The 25,925-nt window shown below is 37.4% G+C and overlaps 3 protein-coding genes across 3 annotated transcripts in view; all 3 read right to left on the minus strand.

The window, feature by feature from the left end:
• The window catches only part of dnah10 (dynein axonemal heavy chain 10), a gene marked incomplete at its 5' end in the record, with an annotated part of 34,524 nt that extends 29,811 nt beyond the window's left edge, over nucleotides 1-4,713 (minus strand). Inside the window, 9 exons of the mRNA XM_023344072.1 lie at nucleotides 114-312; nucleotides 671-861; nucleotides 1,003-1,233; nucleotides 1,418-1,575; nucleotides 2,654-2,897; nucleotides 3,064-3,179; nucleotides 3,269-3,377; nucleotides 3,495-3,805; nucleotides 4,467-4,713. Coding sequence (XP_023199840.1) covers nucleotides 114-312; nucleotides 671-861; nucleotides 1,003-1,233; nucleotides 1,418-1,575; nucleotides 2,654-2,897; nucleotides 3,064-3,179; nucleotides 3,269-3,377; nucleotides 3,495-3,805; nucleotides 4,467-4,713 — 1,806 coding nt within the window. The remainder of the gene's footprint in view (nucleotides 1-113; nucleotides 313-670; nucleotides 862-1,002; nucleotides 1,234-1,417; nucleotides 1,576-2,653; nucleotides 2,898-3,063; nucleotides 3,180-3,268; nucleotides 3,378-3,494; nucleotides 3,806-4,466) is intronic.
• An 840-nt stretch (nucleotides 4,714-5,553) lies between these two features.
• On the minus strand, nucleotides 5,554-18,882 carry atp6v0a2 (ATPase H+ transporting V0 subunit a2). The gene is made up of 20 exons (XM_005794991.2): nucleotides 18,343-18,882; nucleotides 16,748-16,826; nucleotides 15,527-15,624; nucleotides 15,313-15,450; nucleotides 15,106-15,203; nucleotides 14,095-14,221; nucleotides 12,402-12,484; nucleotides 12,208-12,301; nucleotides 11,732-11,944; nucleotides 11,260-11,410; nucleotides 10,975-11,114; nucleotides 10,752-10,909; nucleotides 10,574-10,664; nucleotides 9,891-10,009; nucleotides 9,539-9,776; nucleotides 9,304-9,426; nucleotides 8,859-8,978; nucleotides 8,656-8,773; nucleotides 7,968-8,139; nucleotides 5,554-7,879 (listed from the first exon to the last, which is right to left on the minus strand). Exons 1-20 carry the CDS (start codon nucleotides 18,457-18,459, stop codon nucleotides 7,777-7,779), a joined length of 2,580 nt encoding a protein of 859 aa, XP_005795048.1. The 5' UTR covers nucleotides 18,460-18,882; the 3' UTR covers nucleotides 5,554-7,776.
• Nucleotides 18,883-20,499: 1,617 nt separating this feature from the next.
• tctn2 (tectonic family member 2) lies at nucleotides 20,500-25,547 on the minus strand. The gene is made up of 18 exons (XM_014468905.2): nucleotides 25,405-25,547; nucleotides 25,143-25,256; nucleotides 24,575-24,645; nucleotides 24,266-24,467; nucleotides 24,078-24,178; nucleotides 23,786-23,985; nucleotides 23,566-23,686; nucleotides 23,295-23,445; nucleotides 23,143-23,205; nucleotides 22,927-23,049; nucleotides 22,770-22,838; nucleotides 22,594-22,683; nucleotides 22,373-22,490; nucleotides 22,025-22,128; nucleotides 21,741-21,888; nucleotides 21,493-21,630; nucleotides 21,329-21,417; nucleotides 20,500-20,995 (listed from the first exon to the last, which is right to left on the minus strand). The coding sequence occupies exons 1-18, from the start codon at nucleotides 25,511-25,513 to the stop codon at nucleotides 20,880-20,882; spliced, it is 2,127 nt and encodes a 708-aa protein (XP_014324391.2). The 5' UTR covers nucleotides 25,514-25,547; the 3' UTR covers nucleotides 20,500-20,879.
• Nucleotides 25,548-25,925: the final 378 nt, after the last annotated feature.

The following is a 25,925-nucleotide window of genomic DNA, read 5'->3' on the forward strand; positions in this document are numbered from 1 at the left end:
CTAAACCGTCCAGAACAATGCTTTTTTTAAAACCAGTATAGTTGTACATAGAGTTCTTATGTAAACTTGGGTTTTATTAATGCAAGATTAGGAAAATACATATGTTCACTGACCTGAAAAACCCTACCCAGGTCCTGGCAGACCGAAGCCATGTAATTAGATCTTTCAAACAGTCTTATGCGATCAAAGTCCCAGTGAGGAGTTTGGTGTAGTTTTTCAATTTGACTTCGCATCTCAAAATACGACGACTTCCATTGCTCCAGAACCTGTTTTGCTTCAAGCACTCTGGTCTTCGCTTCTTCTCTGTTTTCTCTGTTCAAGACATAATATTTAAGTTAAAATCTAACCAATTTCACAAATAAAGAACATTGATAAAGTACTGACAAATAATAGCATTACATGTAGAGCATTTTAACCAGTTTTAAAGCTACAAACTTCAGTTCAATCCAATTTAATTATATTCAGGAAAATTAGAAATACATTTTTCTCTGGACATCTTTCAAAAAAAAAAGTCGACCTTATTCAGTTGCACAGTTCAAATCCCTTCTAGTGAATCCAATTCAACCTGAAGTAATACTTTCACATTCATATTTTACAATCAAAATCAGTTCACAGAAAGAGACTCTTGTTTTCCCCTAGGTTAAGCAGACGAGAAAGAGAGGACACGAACCTGAATATTGAAGTTACAACAATTCCTTGAGCCACTTGCTCACACAACTGCCAGGCAATACGCTCCATCAGAGGGACCATTCTTTCATTGGAGTTATAGTGAAGAGAGATCATCCACATAATCTGCAAGCTCTCCATCAGATCAGGGATGGTCTCCAAGATCAAAGCAAAGTTGGCTCCTGCAGCCAAATTCTGCAAAAGATAGTAATGAGTTTGACAGACGTGAAAGAGGTTATATCACAACTAATATGGACTTCACTGCAAACTGTCTTTATAAAAATGGTCTGAGTGTAAGAAATGTTCAATAAGAATAATGTAAAGTTATATCTTTACCATGAAGTGTCTCTCTAGTGTTCTAAGGAAGCGTATATTATCATGTGCCTCGATGTGGTATTTTGTTAGTTCAGCAACCGTTCCATTGAAGTTGTGAAGGCAGCCTGCATTCGCTGCCTTCAACACCTCAAAGATCTTCTCTGCCACAGGCTGCTTAAGCTGCTCACTCAGAGCATTAAAGACAGAAGAGCGCTCCTGCCAAAGATCTATCTCAGCCATAGGTCCTGGTCCCTATGGGAAGATTAAAAGTGAACGTTCAGATTGATCAGTGGATCACACCTTGTTATTTTTTTTGTTTTGTTTTTTTAAACAAAACAAGGTAGTCCTTCAAATGCAAATGCTTGGCTTGTCCCGACACTTCTCAGACAGTTTTGGGTTCTAATGAAAAAAGCTGAAAAAAGTAATTATTTCCAACCTGTGGTCTTTTGTTCAGCTGTTCCTCAATTACAAAGGTAATTTGAGTCTGCCAGTTCATCACACACCGCTCCAAAGCCTCTAACATGTCTGGAGTATTGAGAAGCACATCCACCTCTTTATCCAGGTCAATCTCAGGGATTTGGAGTGTAACCTCATCTAGGGAATACATTCAATATGTAGACTCAATTTTATTTCATGAATGGATTTAATGTTAATATATTTTTGTTTTTCCACCTATGATGAAAACTACAAACAGAACTAAAAAAAAGATTGTTTTTGATTACTTGTATAAGTTCAAATATTTTACTAAATCTTTGTAGTGCAAACAAATCCCTCAGGGGTGATCTTTCAAAAAATGTAATAAAAACGCTCTAGGTCCCTTCCAGGTCGTACAACAGAACTTCTCAAAAATAACAACTTTTTCCCAAGCAGATGGTATTGTGAGGTTTCATAGCTTGAGAATCATGTGGCTTTTAACAGTCATGCTCCAAAAAGTTTATTCTGATCTTATATATGTCCACGCCTGTCATATAACCAATGTCCTCTTTGCTCATTTAGAAATCCAGAAAACTTGGCCTTAAAGTTTAAATACTAACAATGATGTCAAGTCCCAGTCATGAGACAGTTATGTGGCCTAGAGGGACACTGAAGATGTCATTTCATTTTTCCTGTCAGGTCAGTGAGAGCTCCACAGTATCAGCTGCAGCAGAGTAACTTTGGTTTCTCTGTTAATTCAGACTACGACATGGAAAAGATAATATTCTATCCTCCGAGTTGACAAATTCATAATGTGGAATTTATACTTTTACGACAAATTGAATACAGAGAAAATTATGTTGATTAAGGGATTCTACACTAGCAAAAAAAAAAAAATTAAATCCTCATTGCATAATTTTCTTTATTATAACATTTTTCATACCTGAAATTGCTATTGTTGGGGGTCAAAAACTGATTGTTTCCATTCATGACTAGCACTATCACATTCTTCCTTTATTATATGTAGATCAAGTGTAAATTTTAGCATTGACTCTGAATAAATGTTAATATGGAGAAAAAGGTTTTTTCTTTGTGTCTCAAACAAAAATGGCTCAGTGGGAGATAAAAAATTTATTCTTTGCAGTTACGTTGATTGTGAGACTAATTGATTTGGAGGCTGCTTGTTTTATGAGCATTAATCTAACATGGCTGAATATTTCTACATCTTTTACCATTAAAAGATATGATTAAAACAAACCTTCTATTTGAAGGCGCAGAAGAGTTGAATTGACCACTCCCAAAAACTTGTGTGTTCTGTTGAGCAGTTCATCACGAAGGATCAATTTCCCGCTTGACTTAATCAAACTCTCATCTTCTTTACTTTTAATTTTCTCTTTCTTTTCACCATCTTTACTAATCTTGTCCTTAGGAGGTTTCTCCTTGTGCTGAACACCTGATCCAGTACTGGACATCTGGTGTGCAGTGAGTAGGGGTATGTACATCTGAAGAGAAATATTGAATTATACAAAGTATTTTCAACAATGGAACATTCTCATTTTCATAAGCTAATCATGTTTACAACTGTCCGATTGGCGACAAAGGGAAATACTGCTGTTGATATCCTAAGCATCAATCCAGCTACTGACCCTCATGTTTTGTTAAACTTACATGTACAAGTTTTCTCTGCAGCACTTGCACGGGGTCTCCGTTGTGCATGCCAATGTCAAACAGCCTCGGCATTAGGATGTTGGCCTCCGTCATATTACGTGGCTCAACAATAGCATCTGTTCAAAATACAAACAGTATTTGAGTATGTTTTCATGCCTCATGCTTGAACCATTTTGAATATTTTAGCATAAAATGGTCCTCTTACCCTTTGTATTTCTGAGAAAGTAGAAGACCCGAGCTTTCAGAAATTGCTCTAAGTGCCGATTTACAGCTACATGAAGCTCAGTGTGATATACAACTTTTACTTCAGTTACCTAAAAATGTCACAACAGAAATTAGCTTAAAAAAAATTCAGCCATCATAAAATTTATGTAAAATATTGCACTGATAATCACTAATACACAACTTAGGATTTTACAATAAACTCTTACGTAGGTTTCCTCATTTGGCTCCTCTGAGTCAGATGGGCCCTGTGTTTCACCAGCGACTGTCTGGCCAGGATCTGAGGGGTCTTCATCTGTTTTCTCTGAGGTGTCTTCATCTGTTTTCTCTGAGGTGTCTTCAACCTTTTTCTCCGAGGTGTCTTCAACCTTTTTCTCCGAGGTGTCTTCATCTTTTGTCTCTGAGGTGTCGCCATCTTTTTTCTCTGACGGGACTTCATCTGTTTTCTCTGAGGTATCTTCCTCTGGTTTCTCAGAGGGATCTTCATCACTTTTCTCTGAGGTGCTGCCATCTATTTTCTCTGAGGTAATAGTGAAATCATTAAAAGAAAAAAAAAAAACTTGTTTTAACATGAGTTTTCCTTAAAAGCTCAGAACTTAATTTCACTTTGCGAAGTTCAGATGACACAATCATGCTTTTGCATTCTATTTGCTGATGTTAATTTAATTTATATATATATATTTTTAGGTCAGGTCTTTCCTTCTAATTCTGAATTGGGTGGAGAATTTTTTTTTCTAGGGACTATAACATAATAATGTAAATAGCTTTCTTTTAATCAGAAGTTTTGAATCAAAATGAAAATGAAGTTAATCAAAGAATACACAATTAAACTTTGGGTGATTTCTATTTTTCTCAAAGAAAGGCATTGGTTGATTTATTTACTCGCAAAAACAGTGGGAATTCTTAGTTTTCATGCATTTAAGAAATCAGAACAAAACTTCTTCTATATTTGCATCATAAATGTCCAGAAAGTTGTGCTTAGAGAAACTGCACAAATGCTAATTAGAAATTGAGTATCTTAACCGTTCTAAAATAGTCCAACGTTCCTGCATTCAAGCTGCTTAGATTTTAATAAGCTAATGTTGTCTGGCTAGATTTGAAACATTTGTGAATACTAAATGTATCTGACTAAATAGTAAGCAGCTCGGTACAGAAATAAAGTTTTATCAAACAATACTTACTCGAAGGAACTTTAATTTCAACTTTTTCCTCTCTGATCGTTTTATAAAATAGGAGAAATGACGGTGAGTCGTCGTCGGAGACGTGGTCCAGAAAGTGAAGAATCTTCATTTCTTCTTCGCCATCTCCACGATTGAGGAGCTCATCGAAACATTCAGGAGAGTTTTTCAAATTAAATCCGGCTGAGACCCTCTCCCGGATCCAATCCATTCGCAAATCATCGTATCCCATTTTCTTTTCAACGTCATTTATCAACGTTTATTAAGTGAAACTCTTACGGTTGAAATCCAACTGCAGAAGTTTGGTCAACGGCTCTCTGTTGCCTTGACAACGGCGCAACGTCTAGAAGAGATGGTGGGTTAAGCAACTCCCAGAGTCAAGACTGAAAGGCTTCAGTTGGCCTGATTTAGGAAAGGCTTGACTAAAACCTCCAGTTTTTTTATGTGCTCAATCTACAAGCTTACTTTTTTTTTTAAACTAAATACTCACAACTGTTTAGGACCAATGGCTCCTTAATATCTGGTATGTTCAAGCGCAGTTTTCAATAACTATTCAAAAACCAACACATATATTTGGCCTTATTTCTCCATTTCCCACACGTTAACACTTGGCCCAAATATTAAGCTGTCTGTTATTAACTTAAGTCAACTAAAGTGACTTAAGCAACGAAGCTGTTACCATGCTTTTAGGAAGCAAGTCTAGTAGTGAAGACTAAAAACTCACCATGGAGAAGAAGTGACTTTTAAAGTGTCGTTGTTGCCACCTGGTCAGATTTATTAGGAAACTGCTGATTACCTAATATCAGCAGTTTTTTAATATCAGATTTTCACACGCAACCATTTCTTGAGTTTACAGAAGAAAAGTCACGAAACAGAAAGAGTTTCTAGTGAGTGGCTGCTGTGTGGATAAACTACCTATTAATGTCACAGGAGAATCGTCAGATTGGTTTCAGATGATAACAAGACCACAACAGGCGAGGTCCTGTCAGCTAAAAAAACAGGAAAGCAAGGCTGTGACTCACATAGGGTTAATTAAACTGGACAAGCACACTAGAAAAACTTTTAAACATTTAAGGAAAATACAAGAATATCCTCAAAATAGAAATTTATTAAGTCTATTAACAGAAAAGCTCATCAAAAGAGATACAAGATGGAGTGTCTATCAATTAGGGGAAAAAATGGTCAAATCAACCCTATATGAGTGAAAAGACCATATTCACTCCATAAACAAACAATTTAACTAAGCTTCAAAGTAAGCAAGTTTTCCTCATAACCTGTGAATTACTGGTTTCATGAGCTTAGACATTCGGCTTGTCGGGTAAAAAATAAAAACAAAACAAAAACAAACGTAAAAGAAACACGAAAAAAGGGACAGAACAAAGGAAAACAAGCATGGAATCTCTGGCGACTGGGTGTGAAACATAAGGTAAGACTCAAATAACTATTGTTTTGTCTGATGCAATGTTTGAACGCTTTTGGTAAAAAGTCTAGATGAAATATGTAGTTTTTACCCAACTGAAAATAACAGCAACAGTAGAAAACGCAGACATTCCTTCACCCAGAAGTGACGACATTAAAGCCTGGTTACGTTTTAAAAGAAAAATCAAAATTCAGAAAAAAGCTTGGTCTACGTCGACAAACAATTCAACCTGGCTAATGTGGTGAATACTGATGCAGGATTTCTCAATCAACAAAGCTGAAGTCAGCAGATTAATAGTTTTTCCATTAATGGAAAATTAGGCTGGCATCGTTACTGACTGGGGTAAAAAAAAAAAAGACAATAGAATGCACACAAGAAAGCCCACCCCCATTCATCTTCGGTTCTCTTTTTAAAAATACAGACAAAATATAATTCTGCAAATGCACAGACATATTTCAGCTCACCCACAGAAACCTTTAAACCCTCCCACTGTGTTGCAGTTTTATAAATGAATGACTGAGGTGGCATGTAGTTGCACCTGTGAAAAGCTGTCCACAAAATTTTTATGAATTCAGTTTGGAAATCCCAATTAGACGGAGCAAATTTGAATGGCAAAGATGCCACCATCTTCTAAAAGGAGTAAAAAGTTTGGGGAGGAACGAAAGCCCCTCCGTTCTGTCGACCTCCACTTGTCAAAGGACAGAAGTCTCATGAGGGGGTCTTTCATTAGGGTGGAGTTTATTTCATATCTAAAATGCCACACATATAGAATGATTAAAATTTTTCTTACCAATTGGCATGATAAACTGAATGAGACGTTTGAAAATAAGGATCAAATTGGAATGGAATTGTCCATATGAATAAATAAAATGGATCTGTCTTGTTAAGTGCTTTGGGAAACTAGACTGAATAATGACAAACTGTGTGCCTCCAATGAGAGTAAAACAGCGAGCCCCTTCATCAAGACAAATTGATTTAGAATGTAAAAAAAAGCTGCCAGAAGGCCTCATGAAACAAATCCAACTTGATAGTGGCCATTGCTGTTTGAAGATTTGTCTGGGTTGGGTTCATAGTGGGAGTCTGTTCTGATGAGAACCCTGCTGGCAGTTTCAGCATTAGTGAATATACAAGTGACACTCCATGCTCCCAGTAGTCTGACAAGCAGAGGTGCCAAGTAGAGGTATGCAAAAATATTTGTCAAATTTTGTTGTAGTTTTGACATACATACAGCTGCATGTATGCCACTGTTATTCACTTCCGGGAAAAAAGCCACACAATTCACCCAGAAGCTAAGGTCGACCCATTTAACCAATTGAACAAGTTGGATCTTCTAACTTGGTGGATTAAAACCAGATCAGATTAGCAGAGGCTTAGAGAAAACAACAGAAGTTAGGAAAATTTGCTAAAAATAATGATACACAGCAAAAAAAAATCCAGGGAAACAAAACAGAAATTATGTGCAAGTGAAAAAGCTAAATGTTATTTAGTTCTTATTAATAAGCTCCCAAAAAACAGCTGCAAAACATTGGTTTATCACATTGTAGGGTTTTTGTTTCAAACCAAAATTTTGTCATTTTGCAGTTTTATGCAGCATTTCTTCATTTAATCACCTCAAATTTAGCAAGTGACACCTTGCTAAATGTGCGCTGATCACAGCGCAAAACACTCTTTCTTGCATAAAACTTTGTTAATCTACACACTTTGTTCACCAGTGTTTGTTTTTTTTTTTTCAAAATACAGTTGAGAGGCCAGTGTGGTCATTTCTTCATGTAAATTGTAAAAACAGGAAAAAAAGAAAAAATAAATATGAAGAGCACTTTTTGACATCTCTTGGTGATATCTTTTTGAGGTGCTGGCTTCTTGCCACAGAATGTCTTGGTATTGTTAGTCCCTTCACAGTAATCCATCATGTTCAAAGCTGGAAGGCAGCAGAGAGAAGGAAAAAGGGCAGAACTTGACTCCAGTCCCGCTGTAGAATTTATTCTGAAATTCAACCCTACAGAGGAAGCAAACAGCTGTCAGAGATATAAAAACACTGAGATAATTCAAAGAACTGTGATCCTTGGCATCAATAACGTGCATACCAGTGCAGCCGAAGGGCATGCAGGAACGCAGACAGGCCCTCCATGACGAGAAGGATGGACACAGTGAGAACAGCAAACAGACCAAACACAGGAACCAGGAATACAACCCCAAGAGCAGTGTCCATTCGAAGTCCAACTCTCATCACCATGGCCCAAAGCACCTCTGACAGCTCTGACAGAGAAAAAAAGTGTGGAGGGATAAAATTAAATTAGTGTACTGTTATTCTGAGGAAATGAAAAAGACATTAAGTAAGAGAGCATTGATCTGAACTCCTCTGTGCTCATTTCACTGCTACAGTTTTCGATAATAAACAGCGCAGCTTCATTCTTTAGGAAATTGAGGTTTGCTACTTCACCAAACCTGCACATGGCCCTGAGTGAGCACTGCATACACTCATTTGATGTAAATGATGTAAAACATCACCCCTCCCCATCAAACCAATAGAAATCTCTTTGCATAGGTTTCCATACTGTAGTAAAAACCCAGCTTCACTGACACTGTTATGTTTTGCACAAAGATAAAAAGTTTTGCAGTTTTTTCATAACCATATTACTGTCAGGTCTGCCCAGCTTGCTCAAAAATCCCAGAGCATGATGCTGCCACCATGTTTCATCGTAGGGATGGCATGTTCAATGATAAGTTTCCACCCCACATAGAACTGTACTGACAGTAAACCATCGTACTTACGGGCATGTGCCAGGCTGAGAGCCCAGAGTCTCAGATAGGAAGCTGTGTTGGAGACACAACCCAGACAATACTCTATGGTGTGGATGGCCTGATGGAGGAACTCATCTGCAAAGTTAAACTGCAACAACAACAAAAAGAGAGCTCAATTTTAAAACAAATTGGAAAATAATGATTTTTAAGCATTGCTAAATATCAAGTTTCACCTCCTTAGAGAGGTGCTCTCCACTACTGGAGGGATCGCTGTGACTGTTGCCCTCCTCCATGTCTTCAGACCTCAGAAGGCAGAGTTCTTCATCACTATTTCGCCGCACACGCTCATATCCCTGACGGTACAAAAACAAATTTTGTGCATTTGTAGATTTAAAATTACATAAAAGCAGCGGCTGACTAGTTCTAATCCAATATAAATATGATGCATGTTCCAAGTTGAGAGAGAAGCTAAGACATGGCATAAGGCAGCTGAAACCTTCTTTTAAAGTATAATCTTAATAGAAGAACCCTGCTAGTTATAACTACTATTATCTGATATATTTTGATTTTTACAAACTGAAGTATGGCTGCAGCTTTATTTTTTCTGTGCTTTCAAGTTTAAGTACAGATTAAGGTTTAAGACACACATTGATGAGCTAACATGTCTTCAGCGCTCACCCTGTACATTCCTAGACGGTTTTGGCCTCCGTTCTGAAGCCAGCGGAGGTAGACTGGTTTCCCCAGCAGTAAAACAGGCACTGAAAGAACAGCAATGACCACCAGGAATATCTGCAGGCCAGTCTGGAAGAAGATACACAACTCTCACTCATTCTTGATGCTTTATTATTCCACTGGCAACTTATTCCACTGGACTGGAGCAGCTTTAGGAACAATACATGAAGAAGATTCTAACCTGTCCTGGGTAGAGGGGCTCCATTGCTTTCCCCTGCTCGGGGGGCTGCTTTGCATCCCCCTGCATGAGGAACATGTTAATGAAGTGGATGAGAATACTAGGGGCCAGTTTGGAGTCCTTTGCGGTGAAGGCCAGCCATTTGTAGAATATCATGAACACCAGGTAGCCAAACAGACACAACAGGAACAGGAGTTCAGGCAAAAATACCAAGTAGAGGTTGTACCTCTTCCTAAAGTACCTGTTTTTATTTGGGGGAAAAAAAGAAGGAAAGCCGATTAAAACACAACAATTGGTTATGAGGAACTTTTCTGAGTTTAAAATAATGATATAAAACCTGCAAGAAATGACTTACCGGTGATTGTAAGTGCTGAGGATGACCCCGAAGCTCATGTGTATGATGCCCAGTATCACTGACATTTTCATCTTATACGAATTGAGGAATGTGAGGCGATTGGATGCCAAGTTCCAGATCTTAACAAAAAAATATAATAAATAATTGGAATTCATTTCAATTACATTTTTCCTAATACCGCAAAGAACAGATTGTTGTGGACATTTTTGCAAAAATATATGTAACAATATGTTCAGAAACAGTCATCGTTTTCCTGTTGATCTATGTGATCAATAGGTATCGATCACAAAACAAGTCTTTGGTTGTAACATGATTCAATGTGAAAACATTCAGGGTCAATGAATAGTTTTTGACTGCATTATTACATTTAGATTACATGAAATGCAATCTTAATTTTAAAGAATAAAGACTATGTCAAGGAATAAAGACTATTCCTTGCACACACTTTTTTCCTTTTAGGTTTATATATTTGGTTTGAAAGCAGCACTCCAGAAAGCAGAAAGCAAACAAACATTCATCATACAGCAAACTGTTACAACAATAACCCAAAGTATAACAGTTTTTTAAAATGGTGTATTTTTTTATCTGTTACATTTCTAAAATAGTCCATCTGATAAAGTTTTTTTTTTTACATTAGCCACAGTAACACCTTTATACATAAGATAATTAAATAGCTAACTTACTGGGTCAATTCCAAAAGGGTATGGTCCTTTAAAAACTCCAGTAACATCTGGATCCAGAGTCAGAAAATTATTCCCTTTGAGGACCTCCGTCCTATAAGACAGATAAATAAATCATAAGTGTGTTTCTCTATCAAATCCACAAAGATCCACCGTGAGATCCTGGCTGTTAAATACTCACGTCCAGACTTTGGCTGTAAACATTGCAGTAACGTTCCACCCAGAGCCAAAGATATTCAGCGACTTTGAGAAACAGTCATTGTAAATCAGGCCGGTGTAGATGGAGAACAGGCCCATCATCAGAATGATGTAACGCCCCTCAAAGAACGTGTTCCAGATCTGCAGTTTACAGTCACATGTCAGACATGCCACAATGAGCAGGCGTTAATATGAACTTTGCTCACCTCATTTCTGGTGTTTTTCAGCTTGCGGTTGTTCTCGTACCGCACCATCCACAAGGCGAACAGAGACATAATGATTCCATGACCCAAGTCCCCGAACATCACAGCAAATAAGAAGGGGAAGGTTATGATTGTAAAGGGAGCTGAAAGTAAAAAAATAATTGAAAGTCTTTTAAGTACCTTTTAATTACCTTTAAAAACCTTTTATAAAATGTTGTGTTTAGGTTTTATTAAAACACAGAAATACACACAAAAAAAATGACTCCTGACAGATTAAATCCAACTCACCTGGGTTTACCTCCCTGTAGGAGCCCACTCCATAGGCATCCACTATGTTTTGGAAGCCAGACGTAAATTTGTTGGTCCTGATCAGAGTCGGGGGGGTATCAGTGGTGGGGATACGATTGACAAAAGAGGGAACAGTCGCTCCACTTTTTCTCTGAAATATTGATGAAACAATAAAGTGTCACTAGATTCTGGAAAGAAAAATTAGGATGACTTTCACTCTAAAATTATGTTAATTAATATCCTTTATTATTCAGTCAGCTGTAGCAAATGGTGGATAAAAGAAGATATAAAATAGAAGGACTATTCTGTTTAAGATTCTTTAATGGGTAATACTGACTGTTCCCTAAAAACAGAATGGTTGATGACTTCCTACTCACCAAAATAGAAAGGATCAAACAGCTGTTTTAATAAGAAAAGGCAGGTTTATAGGAACATCTCCTACTTTGGAAGAAGAGTCAAAGCTTTTTCTCACCGAGCCGTCTTCCAAGGCTCTCCGCAGTTTAGGAATGTCGTTAACAGGACACCACACCTCAGCAATCAGGCACTTATTAGTCACATCGAAACTGCAGAGGTTTAGAATGTAGTAGATGGCCTTCATTTTCTTAACCTGGACAACCCAGGTGTAGACAGATTCAGAAGCCTTGATCAGGACCTGCCTCAGGTAGTCTTCTGTTCTGTGAAGTACCTTGAACAGAGAAAAGATGTGGATTCCTGATGAATTTGTACAAAGTGTGGCATTTGACCATTCCTGTGGTCATAGTGAAATCCACTGCTAGGTGGTTAAAAAGTAACATCTAAGACTGAATATGTTGCAAGAAAAACAAAACAAAAAAAGAGAAAAAAAACTAGATAAATCTGAAGGGTTTGGCTCTTTAAATAATCAGGGGATTATTTTGCTGTTTAGTTTTACAGCTGGTAGAAACCTTCATAATAAGACAGAAGACATACTGTGTGTAGATCTTGAATGCGAGTCCTCAGGCCTTCCACAACATCGTTCCTCTCATCGTTGTTACTGGGATATGGGTACAAGTGACAGTGGTAGCTGCAATTTGGGGAAAAGTTTATTACCAAGAAGAACTACAAACAGGAAATAAAAACATAAGGTAGCAAATGTGAGGCAGCTTTATGCGTGCTATAATTACCAATCGCAGATCTTCTTTACTTTCTGGCCAATTTGGTCCCCCCAGTAAGAGATGAGAAACACTACACTTTTAGTGGGCTCACCCTGCAGCAAGAAAATAAGAAGGTGTAGTGACGAAAGACATGAAGGTCTTTGACAGGAGTCTTGAGCAGTAAATCCCATTTACCTCTTTCCGTAAAACATGCCTGTCTTGATTGGCTCCAATTAAGAGAATCTAATAACTCTGTCTGTAAAAATTTGTCTGACTTTCTAGTAGTGAAAGCTCATCTGTTACAGAATTAATGATTAGTCACAGTCCTGGATGCTTGCCATCTGGTCAAGTGGTGAAAAAGGATAATCTGATTACAGCTGTCTGTGGACATAATTATATAGGCCGGGTCAAGAAGAGAGCTGGATCCATAGCCATGGATTCCAGCCACCCGGGCCACAGACTGTTTGCGCCGCTGCCATCAGGCAAGCGGTACAGGAATATATGGACTACAACAAACAGACTGAGAAACAGTTTCTTTCCCACAGCCGTCAGAGCCATTACTCCCTGCCGCCCCCCCCTCCCACACATATCATAACCTCGCAGTCACACATACATATCCCCCATCCCCACACAGCCATATTGTTCTGCACCTTGCACTGTCACATCATCTGCACTTTGCCATAATTGGACCTGCTGCTACTTCTTTGGTGTGGTTGAGTGCCTTTAGTTAATTTTAGTTGTATATATTGTTATTATTATTATTATTGTGTGTTTGTTTATTTTTATTGTATATATGTGATTTTTTGCACGGGAGCTGCAACAGAAATTTCGTTGAATCCTGCTCAATGACAATAAATGCTATCTATCTATCTATCTATCTATCTATCTATCTATCTATCTATCTATCTATCTATCTATCTATCTATCTATCTATCTATCTAATCACAAGAGTCGCTGCTGGCAGCCACCAGGAGGGCACTTTAAACAACTTTTTTATTTGAATTATAAATTTGCTTTTTCCACATTTTTTTCATATATTACGTTTTGGCAACATTGTTTCTAAATTTATTTTATCCATAAATCCTAAAAGTGTGGCATGTATGTCTCAGTAAACTTTACGCATTTACATTTAAATGATATTGCATTGCAGAACGTTGCAAGATAACTGAAGCCTATCAGAGAGAGCGTGCCTAAATGCCTAAATTTCGTTCTGTATACACCCTGTGCATGCAAAATGACAATAAAGTCAGTCTAAGTCTAAGTCTATGGAAACATTCAGGTCTTGCCACAGATTGCCAATTAGATTTGGGTGTGAACTTTGACAGCATTCCAGTGCAGCTCTGGTTATATGTTCATGGTTGTTGTCCGGCTAGAATGTCAACTTCTGCTCTTGGTTTAAGTCTCTTGCGTGTTCTAACAGATTTGCTTCCAGTATCGTTTCGCAATTGGCTTCATCCATCAACCCAGCTTTCAAATCCATTAGCGTCCGCTACGAAGGATGTTGCCACCACAATGTGTCATTGCAAGGGTGTTGGGTTCAGGGTGATGCCCTGAAGAACTTGTTTCTGCTTGTTTCTGTTCCTCTCATCCTATTACACATATCCTGCTCTTATTATTTCAGACTGTTTTATTATCTTTCCAGTGTAGTGTCATGAAGAAGAAATGTAACACGACAGGAAATGGTATTAAACTTCATGGTCTCTGTGAGACGTCAGGAACCTACTGTGTCGGGATCTTCCAGGTACTCTTCAACCTCCGCATAACTCAGGATGGTGTAACCTTTGCAAACTCTCCAAAGCATTCGCTCAAAGGCTTCGATCTTTGCTCTTTGAATCAGCCCTGAAATGAAACTGCAACAAAAGCATTAAAACATGCATAATCAGTCTACAAGATGTATGACCACAATATTATTTAAATCTAAACTATTGCCTAGTTAAAGAAAATGTCATTTGAAATTTTCTGATATAGAAATTTAAAAAGAAAGCAAAAGATGGTGAATCAGAGATGAAGCTTTCAGCAAGATGAGTTAATGATTATCTCCTCTCCTTTTAATTATGAACTATTCTGTACATTTTTAGTAAATAATTAAATTTTAAGGTGTCTTTTGAACTTGCTGTGTGTGGTTGGGTGATATTTCCTGTGTTGAAAAAGTGGGGAGAGAAGATTTAGAAATACCTCAGATCAATATCAGTAAAAACAAAAATTGAGCCTGACATGTGTTAAGAGTAATATCCTGTGCTAGTTTTCCTCCACGCATTTAGAACTTCTGTCAATAGCACCTTCTTTTGAGCATATGCTGTTTCCCCTATATTGTAAACGGGATTTCTTATGGTTTTCTTTAAAACTGACTTTCGTCTTCCTCTCTTTTATAAACAGCCAGATTCCTCGAGTGCACAACTAATATTTGAACACTCTATGACCGCTGCCGCTCCTCTATAGTATCTAAAGGTGTCTTGACTCCTCCTCTGATTAATGTTGTTTGTATCTTTTTCCTTGCACTTTACAGTTACACAACATTATGTATAAGTCTATTACATGACCTTGTGATGACAAAATGTGAAAGAGTTCCAACTGTATGAATGAATGAACAGTATTTTAATGAATAAAACCTAAGAATTTAATTATGATTTAACATACCCACAGTTTAAAAACCTTAAGGGATAAAAAACATTAAGAACAACCCTTAAACAAACTCGATCTTCTGTAACATTAGTAGAATCACTGCAGCACATACCCCAGTTTGGCTCCTAGCCTCTGCATACTGCTGTAGTCCATCCGTGTATCTTTTTCTAGAAATGGAAACTCCTCATACTGGACTTGCAGTGGTTCTCGCTATTGGAAAGACAAGATGTGCCCGAGTTAAGGAAAGAAAACATTCAACACCAAATTTAAGTCGTGTGAAACTAAGCCGAGAGTATGACTTTATCTGAATTATGTCTACCTCAGCACTTCTCTGTACAAAGTTGCGTGTGATGCGAAGCATGTGTGTGTACTCTGTGAGCTCCAGCAGATTCTTCTGCAGCTTTTCCTTGTTTCTGGTTACTTCACCTAGTTCAACCTCAAGTCTCTGAAGCTGCTCCTGTAATTAAATGTATAAAGATGTGTAACAAGCAGAAGAATGCAGCACTAATGGACACAATAAAAGGAATCATTACCATTATAGTCATTATATGCTTGGGTGAAGGAGACACGGGGTTCATATCACTTTCTGGCAGTGAAATGTCTGCTTTTTTGATTTCCCTCAAAAGGTAACCTGTTGAAAACAACAAGCAATATTCTTTAAAGGCATACTTTCCCAGCTTCGACATACAGCGGATATCCTTTAAATAACACAGAACAGCATGAAACCCAAGACTGACAGTGTGTAATTTTCTTCTTAATCTAATAATTCAGCATTTGGCTAACTAAAGACAGCAGTGCATTCAGCTGAATCTACAACCACCTGATGTTTCTCATGACCACTGGGTCACTTAGGTCATCAGAGAGGAGATATACTGAGGCGTCACATATTTGTCCTACATTTATCTTGCTACTGTGAGAAAAAAATCCTTCCATTTATAAAGATTTTGTTGTGGTTTTGACTAGCATGACTTAGTTAGACTAGCACAAAAAGCAGTGTCTCTGTGTTTACCCTACAGAATTTAGACACATACCTTAAAGTCTGGAATTCTAAAAATCATATCTAAAGCAAGCATTTTCAATTATAAAATGGCACAAAAGAGTAACATGTTCATCCTTGATATTTTCTGCAATATCACCAAGGCGTAACAGAACACCAAGATGTCCTGTTACAGATGGCTGCTTTATACCTCCCAGAAAAAGTTTGGCATGAAACATCCAACAAAGCTAAAATATGAAATGGCAGCACCTGTCAAAATCTGGTCATTTGTTGCAGCAACATGAATGAACAGACCACATGTCTCCTTAGAAAACGCCGTTTCCTTTTACATATTTTCTATAAGGGCTTTTGGAGGAAGAAACAGTGGTTAATTTTTAATAGCTAACTTCAAATCTCCCTCTGCTGTAAGAACATCCACGCTGAACATTGTTTTGCTTATTAAGAGCTGGTGGTGCATCGTTACAATTTGTTCACTGATTAGAAATGTTATAGTTTTCAACTGGACAGCACAAAAATGATGGTGACAATCCCTAAAACATTGATTCTCAGTGTAACTCTACCTCACCAAAGCAGCGTTTTGAAACGTTTGACTTGGCTCATTTACAAGTCAAACGTAAATGAAACTTCATTTCATTTTGCGTGGGCAAGTTCTATCATAACTCGATAACACTAGATGAACGTAGACAGTTGATATGAGCTAGAAAGCCCTACTACTGAAAGCAACAAATTGAAAAAAAATAAACTATTTTAATCTTACCAAGGATCCTCTCCATCTCTTCACATTTTTTGATCTCGTTTACATGTTTTCGCTGGAATGAGTTCACATTAGGATTGAGCTGGAACAGATGTGAGAAAGTCCATTAGTCATGCACAGGATCAAGAACATGGCAGTTAAAGACACTGATATCTTCAGAAGAGACATAAACACACAGTTAACAAGTAAATGCATTGGCTTATTCACAACAGGATTAGAAACTGTCCTGCTTTGCACCCAAAACATGACGGTGGAAAACACAACCACAACAGGCTAAGAGTAAAAGCAAAAACTCAAGACAAGCAGAATCAACAACTAATTTGTTGTTTTTATCCATTTATTATAACTGTTTTTATCAGGTATATCAAACAGACATGCACTGATCAGGATTTCCCTGGTCAGTACTAATTTTAGGTCTTCTTTTTTCTAAGGTCTGAGTTGCTGTATGTAACTTTGACCAATACCATTTTTTTTAAATCTACAGAGTACAAGAAAAATGAAAACTTATCCCAAGGCAGGCTTAAAATCAACGGTTATGTGATTTTTAATAAACCTTTTAAAAAGTGGGTCAAAATAAATGCGTTTGTCTCGCATCGTTATAAAAAGAATAGGTTTTCAGTCTTAATACGTTGAATAAATGTAGAGGGAAAATTGTATTTTCCAGTATTTGACCCACCAATTCTTAGTGGGTCCGATCAAGAGTAAACTGGATAATCGCTAGCGTTTATTATTAGCAATAATTTAGTTAGCTTAATTTCTCATTGGATGTCAAGACTCCAAGCATTTCGTTTCATGACCCAAACTTTGGAAACTACCTATTTAGGATAAGCACAACATTCATGGTTCAACCTATTTCGCTGAGAGTACACAGATAGTATTCTTTTTTTTTTTTTTTTTTTTTTTTGAACAACATAGAACAGTAATAATTACAAACAGATACAACATAAATGGGCTTTACAGAACATAGAACAATTATTTTACAATGTCAAAATCAAATCGGTGCTCGAGGGTTGCAGTTCTTTAAGGGTAGTTATGATTTGAATGGCTTTAGCATTTGAGCTGATTTTTAAGGATTCTAAATAGATATTAATAGAAGATAATAAAATCTGGAAATTAGGTTTTTGTTGTAAATGTTTGGAGGTGTGAATATGATATTTACCATAAATAATAAAAAAGTTGACAACATATAAAAATTCTGTTTTGACAAGTTCATATTTCTCCATCCCAAACAAAATATCCTTGTCTGTTAAAGTAATATTGAGATTTTTTTGATGAAAAAAAATGGACATATCTCTCCAGAAGATAGTATTCTTTTTTGCGGCTTGTTTGACTTTACAAAAACCCAGGCAAATTATATTTAAATTTCCCTCGTGGATGATGCATCTGAAAGAAACCAGTACTATTAATTTTCAGGGCGCAGAATAGTGTCATAACTGTGAACTAACTTTATGCAGTTCCAAGAATCGAGTCAAACATACATGGAACTTCATTTCATTTTGCGTGGTCAAGTTCTATCATAACTCGATAGTTTCAAAGTGACTTCTTATCGTGACTTGGCAATCAAACACAAATAATCACACTAGAAAAATAAAACTTACGTCTCTGAACTCCACCAGTCCTAGTTCTCCCAGTTCACTGATGCAGTCGTAAGCTGACCCGGACTGCAGAAACAGCTGGGCCAGACACATTTCCTCGCCTCGGAGCAGAGAGCTCATCCTGACAGCGTATATTTCCCTGTTTCAATAAGCAAGCTGGCCAGAGCCGGAGCGGTTTCTTGTAGGGTAAAAGCCAACACTCGTCTCTCACGTCCTTCCTTGTTCTTCCATGACTCGGCCCAGCAGATAAAATGATATTTCACTTACATAACTCTGAATTTACACGCTACAAACAGGAGCTGCTCCTGCTGTTAGCCAGCTAACAGGTTAGCTGGTTGAGCCGTCTCCGCGATTGTTGGTTAAGCGTTGGTTTTCTTTATTGTCTTTTTAATATATATATATATGTGTGTTTATTAAGCTCACCATAGAGTTTTGTAGTAAGTCATCTCACAGTTTATAAAGTTTTAGGCGTGAGTTTGTCATCTTCGTAACTCTCCACGTCACTTTACTTCTCACTGATGACTACGACGAACTTCTACCAGAGCGAATCCACCAATGACACAACGCGTCTCAGGAGTCTGCGCACTGCGAGCTATTTCATTTTAAGCCCTCTGCTCTGTCTGCAGGCTCATACAAACAACCACAGCCATACAGGGCTCATGAAAGCAAACAGTGAAGTCTAAACAGCCTCCTTGGGGACCCCACCTCCACGAAAGGCCATTTCTACTTTTCCTTTAACGCAACAAATTGCATAGTCTATGATTATATAGATATAGGTTATTATAATAACACATACTTTATTTCTCAGTTGCATTTCATATCCTCGTTGAGCATGAAAATGACACATAATGAATTTACAAATATTTATTTTGTGAAATAATTTCAGATAACGAGGTGTTATAAGATCACGTTTTATTTTGAACGAAACTGTTATTTATGTTAAGATGTGGAACATCTACCCTCTTGCTGGGGTCGAAGTGTCCATGTCTTTAAAGATCTTTATGTATCATATTGTCTATCAGTCTGAGAGGTTGGTGTTTATTTTTAGCATTATATTTAAGCACCCAAAACTTACAAAGTACGCCTGTTTTTTTTCAGTTGTTGCACAGAACAGTTAAGAGGGAGCTTCCCACAAAGAGGCCACAGCTATTTGAGGTAAGGAAGTAATGTAATGCTGAAAACTACACACTAGCACCCCAGTTAAAATATATCTATTAATTTTGACCTTCTTAACATAGCTTCTAAAGTGTGAACGTTTGTTTTTTTTAGAATTCATACAACGTTTCTCACATACATGGGGCCTTAAACAGCAGCAACGTTTGCTGAGGTTCGGTTTGGCTATGAACAAAATCTTAAGACTTATCTTTTTGGTTTTCCTGTTTTACTTATTAAGAATATTTTCTCCCTGTTTTAACCTTATTTCATGTTTATTGTTTCTGTAGTTTAATTTACATTTTTAGTTTAATTTTGAATCAATCAAACTCAATATCCACAAGGTTTATTTAGTATAATTGCTGTGCTGTGATTAATTAACTATAATAATGGTCTGGACATAATCTTAGTTTCAACACTCGCATTGGCATTTCAGGATCTATGGTCAGAATTTGAGTGAGAACAGGACTGGATCAAATGTATCTCTCCAGGACACACAGATGTAAGCATGGCAAAAAACAATCTCCAAAGGTCACTGTAAGAGAACTAGAGCAAAACTATAAATGATGCATTTGTTCTAAAGTTTTATACATATCTTTGCCAGAGGTGTAGCGATATCTGTAAATTGGTTGTCAAGATGGATCAAGTCAATTTATCAAACAAAAACAAAAAATCTTAAGCTCTCTGGCTGAATTACCACCACTCCACAGCAAGTTTAAAAGACTGAGTCACTTTCTTTGCACAAATATTTGAGCATTTTAAAGCCTTGTGGATTTTATGGTATTACTCATCAACCACACCATAAAGTCAGTGTTTAGAAATAAACCAACTTCAATGAAGGATTAACACCTCAGTGGTTTTAAGAAGAGGAGAGTATTAATATTGTGCCCCTTTGTTTACTTTTCTCTTGAATCATTTCAAACAAGAACTTTAATCAAGAACCTGAGTCTCAAGGGGTATTAGGAAATACAAATCCAGTCTTGTCAGTGAACAGAAAAAAGATTCTAATAACAAAATATGAGCTATAAATTAGTTGAGTTCAAGATAAAAAAAAAATTCTGATCCACAAAAACCAGTGAATCAGAACTGGGCATACTGATCCATTACAAACGCTATGGCAAGAACGGGCCAAATCAGAAATGCAGGACAGCACAAAAAGGTTATGCATTTTTGAAAAGGAAGTATCATTACTATGCTTTGAAAACATATTTTAAAAAATATCTTTATTACAAAAATATGCAAATACACTTTAAGTGCATAAATAGAACATGTCCACATTTATAAAATCAATATTTATAGAAAAATACACAGCATTTCAGACTATTTAGTATTTTGCACTTTTGCTGATTTACCTGAAACTTATCCTTTAAATTTTCTAAATATCGGAGTCAAACATTGCGCCAGGCCTGTCTTATTTGTCTCCATGGAGTTCCAAGAATTGCTGGAGTAACAAACATGAAAACTAAAACCATCCCTTTGGCCAACGACAAGAAATAAGGTTCACCTGTGACAAAGAAAGGTAAAACATGTTATTGTAGCACTGTCATAATTTTATCCACTCTGCGATCTGCTCTTTTGGTGGAATACTAATTGGTAAAAACACTACACAGTAAAAAGATCTCACTGTGCTTTTTACATTCATTTACAGTCAAAATTATTTTCTGTACTAGTGATGGACATTATCATCTTGATCAAATTTGAACCTCATCTTATAGTAATTTACTCCAGTAATTGCATTATAACAGAATTATTAAGCAAAGCTTTTGAGTAACAAATGATTTACAGTAGGAAGGTGAACATCCACACCATCTCTTACCAGGACAGACTACATTCCTACCTGTATAATGTCTGGTGAAGGGAAAGGCGAGCTCAGGCCAACACACATCATTCCTGTCACAGTCATACTCTGTGAAGTTGATCTGAAACCTAGAATAAAGAATACACCCTGTCACCAAATTGATTATGTATCTAAACAAACAGCCTTTTTAAATGTGTACGCGCCTGGTTTTGGCTGGTCCTGTATCGATGTCAAAAAAGGTGACTGAAGAGATGATTGGGAACAACTGTCTTTTTTCTGGGTCCTCACATACAGAGATGCTACCTCCCCTACAATCCAGAGCCCAAGTAGACATGCCATAACTCCAAACACAAAAAGAATTTGGTTATAAATACTTGTTACGTCAAGAATATACCACACAAAGATTTGCAAAGACTAAAAGCAAGCTTTGCTGTAGCTAATTATCTAATACCTGATTTCTAAAGCTTGGATTTCTCTTTGGGGTATTCCATCTACCATGCTGGTGGTGAGGCTCCAAACACTGATGTGTTGATGAAATGGAATATCGCTGCACACACCTGAATTGTTGTTCATCACTGAGCTTGAGTTTGGTGTCACAACTGCATTAGATTTGTGTAATAAATCATTTGTTAGAACATCTATCTGGCACAAAACAACAAGGCAAATGTAGGTGAAAGCAAAATAACTTATGAGTTGATTTAGAAAAAGAATTTGCTTCTCTGTTAACCTACTTACAGCTTATGTTTAGCCAGTCTGTCATAGTTGTAAGATCTGGGTTACCACGCTGTGCTACATATGCCGCTGTGGTCAGAGAACTCTGCAGAGCAGCAACAGTCTCTCTAAAACATGAAAAAACATGACATCAGTTGCTGTAATACATATGTATTTCCAAGAGCTCCTTGGAAAAGTATTCCTACCCTTTGAAGGTTTTAACATTTCTGTCACATTCTTGTAATGTTAATAAATGATAGTTTGTGCTCATAAAGTGACAAAATGAGGGGGAGTTCAAGTGGTATGCATACTTTTACAAGGCACTGTAGTTACATATCAACTAAAGGTAAACGATCATGGTGAGCAGCCAACCTCAGGAGATCACACTGAGTCATATTTTGCTTCCCGATAGGCAGCAAGCAACCTGAAGTTGAATTCTCCCCAAACACAACTGGCTTCATGCTGTCAGTGGAACAGAGACCATCACCCACTATCAACCAGATCAGAAAACAGGGAGGATAAAGTATAAGGTTTGAAATGTGTTACTTAGTGTTAATAAACATTCATCAACACCATTACTACAGAGATTTTACCTGGTTTCCAAACATTGATCGGTGTCCTCTGTATTAACTCTGTGTTATTGACCAGAATGCCAGCAATAACAGGTCGTCCCACTTGATAACCTGCCATGTGAAATTGGTATAATCCTCCGTAAGAGTAGCAACCTCAACAACTGAAAAAAAAAATATATATATATATTTTCTCTCACCTGGATTTCCTGAGTTGGGCTCGGCCATAGAGTCTCCATTTAGAAACACAACAGAATATCTTGTAGTCACTGTTTAGAGGACAGGACAGCAGAATATGTCAGCCCTACACAACAAGACTTTAACTTTGAAAAAAATAAAGAGTTTCACAAGACTTACAAATTCCATTCGAGATAACTCTCCCAACAGTGCGAGTCAGTGAGATATTGGTGATGGCATTTTCTTTCCAGTAGAATTTGTAATTTAGCGCTAAGGTCATTTTCTCACACCTCAGCCTCTCACCTAGAGATAAATATAAACCCATTTTAAGTTAGATGTTAGACAGAGCCAGTATATTTGTTTCAGTGATTAAAGTCTACATATAAATAAAATTACCTTGACCACTTGAAAGGAACAAATCTGGGGTCTTGTCATCAGTTAAATTTACCTTCACAACACCTGGTTAAAAAAAACACACATACTTGCGCTCAAAAAGTGTCAAAGCACATCAAAACACTGCTTTAATTATGTAAGCAGGTAAGACCCACCGCCTTGCCCATTCAGCACGTCAACGCTCAAATCTTCCTGCAGCGTTTTTAAGGGAGGACCAGTTGGGCATGAGTTAAAGCGAGTTATACACTCGACTTCAAAATTTTGCAGAAAGGCCACAGGAGCACCAGAGCACCGTCCCAAGACCATCTGAAAAACAAAAACGCATATAAAATGTTATTAGTTGTAAGTCTGACAAGAACAAATAAAAGAATACAACTAAAATTGCTACAAAAAATAAAAACAAAAGGTGACACTAATACAACCAACCTGAGGTATAGCGAAGTACTTGTCATCGGATGTGACAACAGGACTTCCCTGAATATACGGAGTAAATGGCATTGGAGCAGACCGCACAGGCTCTTGGAAGGATGGGCCAGGCCTGGGTGCACTACACCAGGAGAGTGAAAAAATGTAGCACAAAAATTACTGAATAAAATCAAAAATACAAACCAAAAAAAAAAAAAACTTTAATGAAAAATATTCTCACATTGTGTCTCCTTGATAGAAGAGACCCAGATAGGGGTTGTTTTCAGGTGGAGAAGTGACACATAAAAATTCAAACCAGTCTGGGGAGTTTTCAGCAGAATGCACAGAGCACTGGAAATCTGGAGCAGGGGAGACCTGTCCCCCAAAGGGTCCTAGCAGACAGTGGGACGCAAAAATCTTTAGATCTTCGTTGGAACAGTCCTGGTAGAAAACACAAATAAGAAGATTTAAAAGAGAAAACAAACACATTTGACTAATTATGTTTATTAAATTACTATAATAAAAACTGATACCTGGTCACAACAGCAGCGTACATCACATGCTCTGGATGTCAGGTCACATGGACAAACACCAAGAGGTTGGTACACTTGGTTTGGAAATACTGTGTTATTATCTGAAATGAACAGACGACTCTTAGAAAACAAGCTGCTTTTAAAGTTCTCATTTCACAATATGATGAGAAAGGCTTAATTCAAACTACCAGATCCTGCATGAGGAGGAAACAACCGGGCGTTTATGGTGGCTTGGATCAGCAATGACGCCTGGGGTCTGCTTCCAAGGCAGGCGGACACCTGAAGAGTTTCCAGCACACACTGCGGTTTCGGACAGCAGTCAGGACTCGTTTCGTTCTCACCACACAAATGCAGGCTTTGATTGAGTGTCAGTTGAACACGAATTGCACTCTGGGAAGCAGAATTAATTTGACATTAGTATAAACAAGAGGTGAATTTCATAAGTTCTTTTTTGTCTATATGTGCAGTGGCTGAGTACAGTTGATGGGCTTTTGTACCTTTCCCATTTGCTCAGTTGTGAGTGCCCACCGTGTTGCTTCTGTTACACATGATGGTGAACCAGTGCTTCCTGTGAAAGATAACAACTATGTTGTTACAATTCATGTTGCTTGGAGGTTTTTCTTCAGCAGTGATATCTGGTCACTGATCATGGGAAGAAGGATGGAGTTAAATTTAGAGCAATCCTAAAAGAGTAACTCCAGGAGACTCTACACCAAGACACGTGTTCACTTTACTGCAGGACAGTGAACCTAAACTTTCAGCCAGAGTTGCAATGGTGTGATGTAGATAAAAGTAAGTTCTTCTATTAGAATAGACATTTAATGTCATTTTTCTTTCTCTTTAATTATGGGTTACTTTGTATTGGTCAATCACAATGAATTCCAATAATAAACAAAATACATTAAGTACATCATTGTAAAGTTAAAAGTATATATGAATATTTACAATTACAAGGCACTGCATAAAATCTGTATTTTCTTTTCTGGTCGAGCTAAACTGAAAACCAAACTATTAATCAACAATTAGTAAATGTTTTGTGGGGTGTTTTGTCTTTTTTTTCCCTACCTGTTGTGATGGAAACAGAAACCGTCTTCAGATTCAGTGAGATCCTTGATGTGTTTCCCAGCAGAAATGCAGATACTTTTGGTCCGTTGGAGATAAGAAACGACGGCTGAAAAACTGTGAATGAAAAATGCAATTACTGTTTAGCTACAGTCCCAGCCATCTGTGTACGATAAAATTAGTTTTAGCTAGTTCCTGTACGAAACGTAGCGTACTTTCAACGCAAAACGATAACTTTGAGGCGAATTACGTAGAAAGATCTTACCCAGAGCGTTCTGAGGGCGGACAAAACTGACGAGGAATAAGACAAATGAAGTCCGGCCTGAAATAGACGCAGAAAGTACACCGATATAAGCCATTTTGCTATTATACATTGGACATTTGTAAACTCTGTTAGGTGTCCTAGCAACAAAGTGTTAACCAATCACGGCCGAGAAGCCTTCTTCTTCTGAGAAAACACAAATCTAAGCTGTGCGTAAAGTACACAACAGCGACCTCATCTGCTCAAGTCAGTGTCATGAGTCTACCGGGAAATTTCCCAAATGATTTCTAGCTTCCTAATGGATAAGAACATTTTCAAAGATTATAACAAAAATCATTCTAACATCGTACACAATGTATAAAATTAGCTTTCATCTAGCACATGAAGTAATCTGACTTAGGGCAAGGATTACGACATGATGGTGCTCTATGATGCCTATGATGGTGCTCTTAATCATAGTCTGTCTTAACCATCAGCTACCGAATATTTAATGGGTCAGAAAATCTAACATCTATTTACATTCT

The sequence above is a fragment of the Xiphophorus maculatus genome, chromosome 12, assembly GCF_002775205.1.
Source record: "Xiphophorus maculatus strain JP 163 A chromosome 12, X_maculatus-5.0-male, whole genome shotgun sequence".
In the NCBI taxonomy this organism is placed as follows: Eukaryota; Metazoa; Chordata; class Actinopteri; order Cyprinodontiformes; family Poeciliidae; genus Xiphophorus; species Xiphophorus maculatus.

What these genes read in the sequence shown, in the direction of transcription:
- atp6v0a2 (XM_005794991.2), bottom strand. Translation starts at nt 18,459, where the DNA reads ATGAGCTCTCTGCTCCGAGGCGAGGAAATGTGTCTGGCCCAGCTGTTT. An exon ending in ACCGTCTAGGAATGTACAGG is followed by an intron (nt 8,979 to 9,303) that starts GTGAGCGCTGAA and finishes TTGTACCGTCAG; the next exon opens with GGATATGAGCGTGTGCGGCG. An exon ending in TCTCAGCCTGGCACATGCCC is followed by an intron (nt 8,140 to 8,655) that starts GTAAGTACGATG and finishes TTTCTCTGTCAG; the next exon opens with AGCTGTCAGAGGTGCTTTGG.
- tctn2 (XM_014468905.2), bottom strand. Translation starts at nt 25,513, where the DNA reads ATGTATAATAGCAAAATGGCTTATATCGGTGTACTTTCTGCGTCTATT. An exon ending in GTTCCTTTCAAGTGGTCAAG is followed by an intron (nt 23,050 to 23,142) that starts GTAATTTTATTT and finishes ATTTATCTCTAG; the next exon opens with GTGAGAGGCTGAGGTGTGAG. An exon ending in AGTTATCTCGAATGGAATTT is followed by an intron (nt 22,839 to 22,926) that starts GTAAGTCTTGTG and finishes TCCTCTAAACAG; the next exon opens with TGACTACAAGATATTCTGTT.